Source organism: Lygodium microphyllum, chromosome 7 (assembly GCF_053477565.2).
Source record: "Lygodium microphyllum isolate KBCC chromosome 7, Lygodium_microphyllum_v1.1.10, whole genome shotgun sequence".
NCBI lineage: Eukaryota > Viridiplantae > Streptophyta > Polypodiopsida > Schizaeales > Lygodiaceae > Lygodium > Lygodium microphyllum.
In genome coordinates this window covers 26,741,972-26,745,131 of record NC_141141.1, presented here as the reverse complement: position 1 = coordinate 26,745,131, position 3,160 = coordinate 26,741,972, and the positions used below count along the sequence as shown (strand labels likewise).

The window sequence follows — 3,160 nt, the reverse complement described above, 5'->3', positions numbered from 1 at the left end:
CGGGTGACCGATTTTGTGCAATGCCAAGCAAGTTAATACCTGACTTCACCAGCCAGAAAAACAAACAACAAAGTATCTAAACACAGATAAAGTGGGGTGACGGATTTTGTGTGATGCCAAACAAGTTAATACCTGACTTCACAAGCCAGAAAAACAAACAACCAAGTATCTAAACATAGATAAAGTGTATGCAATTATTTTTGACATCCAAAGAACATAAGCTGCAGTTTCTTCCTCCTCCAGTAATAATCAGTGATCCAGGTTGAAGCCAATGAGGGTGGGCTCGTGTGCATACACATACAGACCCTGTACTACAACCATTTGTAACATTTGTATCCCTAAAAGAAATGTAACACCCAAGACAAATAAAATAGCATAACTGCTCCTATCACAATTCATTAAGACTATCCACAAGCAAGAGTTTGTTCCAACCTTTTGTAATAGTTGAATATTAAGTAGCAACACATAGATAAAAAGTACCAAATATGTACAAATACACTTCCCTCCTCTCACAGATTATTCAGTATATAAAGGGTTTGATTGAGAAAATATGTAAAAAACCTTAGTAGAACCCAAACACTGATGATTTCCATCAGATTGAGTATTTATATACGACCCCAACAGCAATTTAAGGAACTTTCACCACTCAGTCAAGCATAACCTGCTCATCAGGAGCACTCATTGGCATATAGGACCTGATAAAGCCAGGGTGAGGCATTCTCCGGCGTATCTCGCGACCCTCTTGGCAAAGTGCACAGGCATGACATAAATAGTGAGTGGCAAAGTCCCCCAAATAGTCTATGCATTCACGATGCTCACTCTTCATGAAACAAGAACCACATCCACAAGATCTTGCCATGCATTCCCCAGTACCCTGAACCATTAAGAAAACTAATCAGATCAAAAACTTGTGGAGATATTATCATGAATTGTTACCACAAAATTGATAAGCAACTCACCATTAAGTTGTACTTTCTGCGGATATCTGAGCGGCTGGCACAAGAAAAGCATGGAGCCAAGGCATTGAAGCCAAAAAGCAGGTTCCCAAGGCAAAGCAAACCACTATATGAAAGAAAATTATTGGTGAAAGTATTCTCAGTGACTGGATAGAGCCTCTCCATGTTGCTTGCATAGAGTAAACAAGGAGCACAAGAACCTAGTACACCTGCTCAAACACAAAGGAAAGAGAATTTGAGTTTGCTTCGAGTTGACAAGCTCTGAAAATCTAAGTATCCATGATGACACAGTATGCAATTGACTCCGAACCTTCAAAACATTTCGTCAAAGGAAAAAGGAGGCCCAATAAAGGAACACTAGGAAGTAAAGAGAATCAACCACGAAGGAGAGAAACTCCTTCATGACAGAGCATACTTGATACATTGGTACAGAGACCTCATATAGCCAAGGAGTTAAAATTGAAACTAAGGAATTGATCGTCCGAAGTTCCATTTCTACAAACAATGAGCTACACACTACTATCTTTCCATGATTCTGTCTGTTCTTACGACTTCAGAAAAAGTAGTTTAATGTCTCTTGCCCCTATCCGAATACCAATCCTAGGTCAGTGCAGGAGTCACTGAGTCTTGAAAGGGGACCTGCATCAGATGCCTCTTCACTCTTGTGAGTGAGAAACACAGCTGAATGAGAGTCTGGACCGAAGCGCAACACATAGGACGGAATCTGTTAACTCCAACTTTAAAAAAACTCGAAAAACAGTAACCTTGAGCGACATCCTACCTCGAATAAACAAGAACAGTGTCGAATTTTACATCAATCCGCATATATCTTGATAGATTGACAAACAGAGAAGGTGAGGCAGGGCCAGATCTACATACAGACTTCCAGATCGCTGCTAAAGAACTCATCATTGTTGCCAAGGCAGGCAAAAAGGCCGGTGCTCCATCGAGGGGGAGAGGGAGGTGCGTCCGTGGCGGCTGCCGGGTGGAGAGGAACACCTTCGACGACGCTCTCCGCTCCCATGGCAGGCTCCACGGCAGGGCTCTCCTTGCTCTCGGGCTCCTTCTCGTTGGCGTAGATGTTGTGCTGCAGAAGGCTTTCCCCCTCGTCAGCACTGGCCATGGCTTGCAAGGAAGGAAGGAAGGGATGAAAACGCAAACGAAGCCCTGCGAGAGATGCAGAAGGCGTCTGTCAGAGGCTGTTGCTTATGGCTATGGCTATGGCGAATGTGCGACGAATAAGAGAGAGAGGCGAGGAAGGGAAGATAACCGGCCCCTTTGCCTGTTGTGGTTTGTTGTCGGTCAGCGTCTAGGAAGCTTCATTGTCTCTCTCTCTCTCTCTCTCTCTCTCTCCACCTAAGGTCTTTCTTCATGCAATTGGCGACAGTAGGCACGACGAAAAACACTCTCACATGTTAGGGCATCTTCGCACCGGCGACCGTCTTGTTTTATCCTTTTTGCAAACAAATATAACACGTGTGAAATACTAGTAGACATTCTCGTCTGCCCCAATAAGAACTCGTAAATTAAGATTTTGGAGGCATGTTTGAGTCAAAGTGTAAGTTTTTAATCGAAAACTATTGTAATTAAATTCACCTTTTTTTTTGTCCATCTGCAATTCATATTTCATTAAATATGACCATTTTTTTCTAGTCCATATCATATTATATTAAACATCGAAATCTTCTGAGTGCTAGTAATGGAGGTAGAGGGAAGCATGCATGGATTTAGGGATGTCTATGGAGACAGAGGGTGATAGAGGCTATAGCAACATGTGGGTGGGCATAGAGGGGGATAGAGGAATATAGATGAGGGGGATAGAAAGACAAAGGCAAGATGGAGGGATGTACGTGGTGGTGGTTGGTATAGAGGGATGTAGCTCAGTAGAAAGATTACAAAGGGTGGATAGAGGTGTGTTAGCTAGAAACTAGGTCCAAAGAGCCACACCTCCCCTTCCCAGGAGGTTACCCATCCTAGTACCATTCGCACCACTACACACTTAACTGGAAGATTTTCACAAAATGAATAGCCATCTAACCCCCAAAACCTTAAGGTGATAGATAACCTTCGGTCTACCCAATCATGGAAATATTCCTCTATTAGCCAAAGATTCAAACCCAATCTCAACGCATTGTCATTGCAGCAATAGTGAGGTGGTTTTCTCTAACAAGCATGGATTGCATTTCAAACACCCCCCCCCCCCC

The 3,160-nt window shown here is 43.1% G+C and overlaps 1 protein-coding gene across 2 annotated transcripts; it reads right to left on the bottom strand.

Moving 5' to 3' along the window:
* Positions 1-421: 421 nt before the first annotated feature.
* LOC148033289 (PLAC8 family protein) lies at positions 422-2,373 on the bottom strand. 2 transcript variants are annotated; one of them, XM_087681186.1, is made up of 4 exons: positions 2,227-2,373; positions 1,836-2,123; positions 960-1,165; positions 422-874 (listed from the first exon to the last, which is right to left on the bottom strand). In XM_087681186.1, the coding sequence occupies exons 2-4, from the start codon at positions 2,077-2,079 to the stop codon at positions 647-649; spliced, it is 678 nt and encodes a 225-aa protein (XP_087537312.1). In that variant the 5' UTR covers positions 2,080-2,123; positions 2,227-2,373; the 3' UTR covers positions 422-646. The 2 variants fall into 2 exon arrangements, with proteins under 2 accessions (XP_087537312.1, XP_087537313.1); XM_087681187.1 differs by having other exon boundaries at positions 2,239-2,257.
* Between the last annotated feature and the right edge of the window lie 787 nt (positions 2,374-3,160).

Coding starts and splice junctions, on each gene's coding strand:
- LOC148033289 (XM_087681186.1), bottom strand. CDS start 2,079: ATGGCCAGTGCTGACGAGGGGGAAAGCCTTCTGCAGCACAACATCTAC. Junction 1,166..1,835: donor TAGCAGCGATCTGGAAGTCT/GTATGTAGATCT, acceptor GTGTTTGAGCAG/GTGTACTAGGTTCTTGTGCT. Junction 875..959: donor GCAGAAAGTACAACTTAATG/GTGAGTTGCTTA, acceptor TTAATGGTTCAG/GGTACTGGGGAATGCATGGC.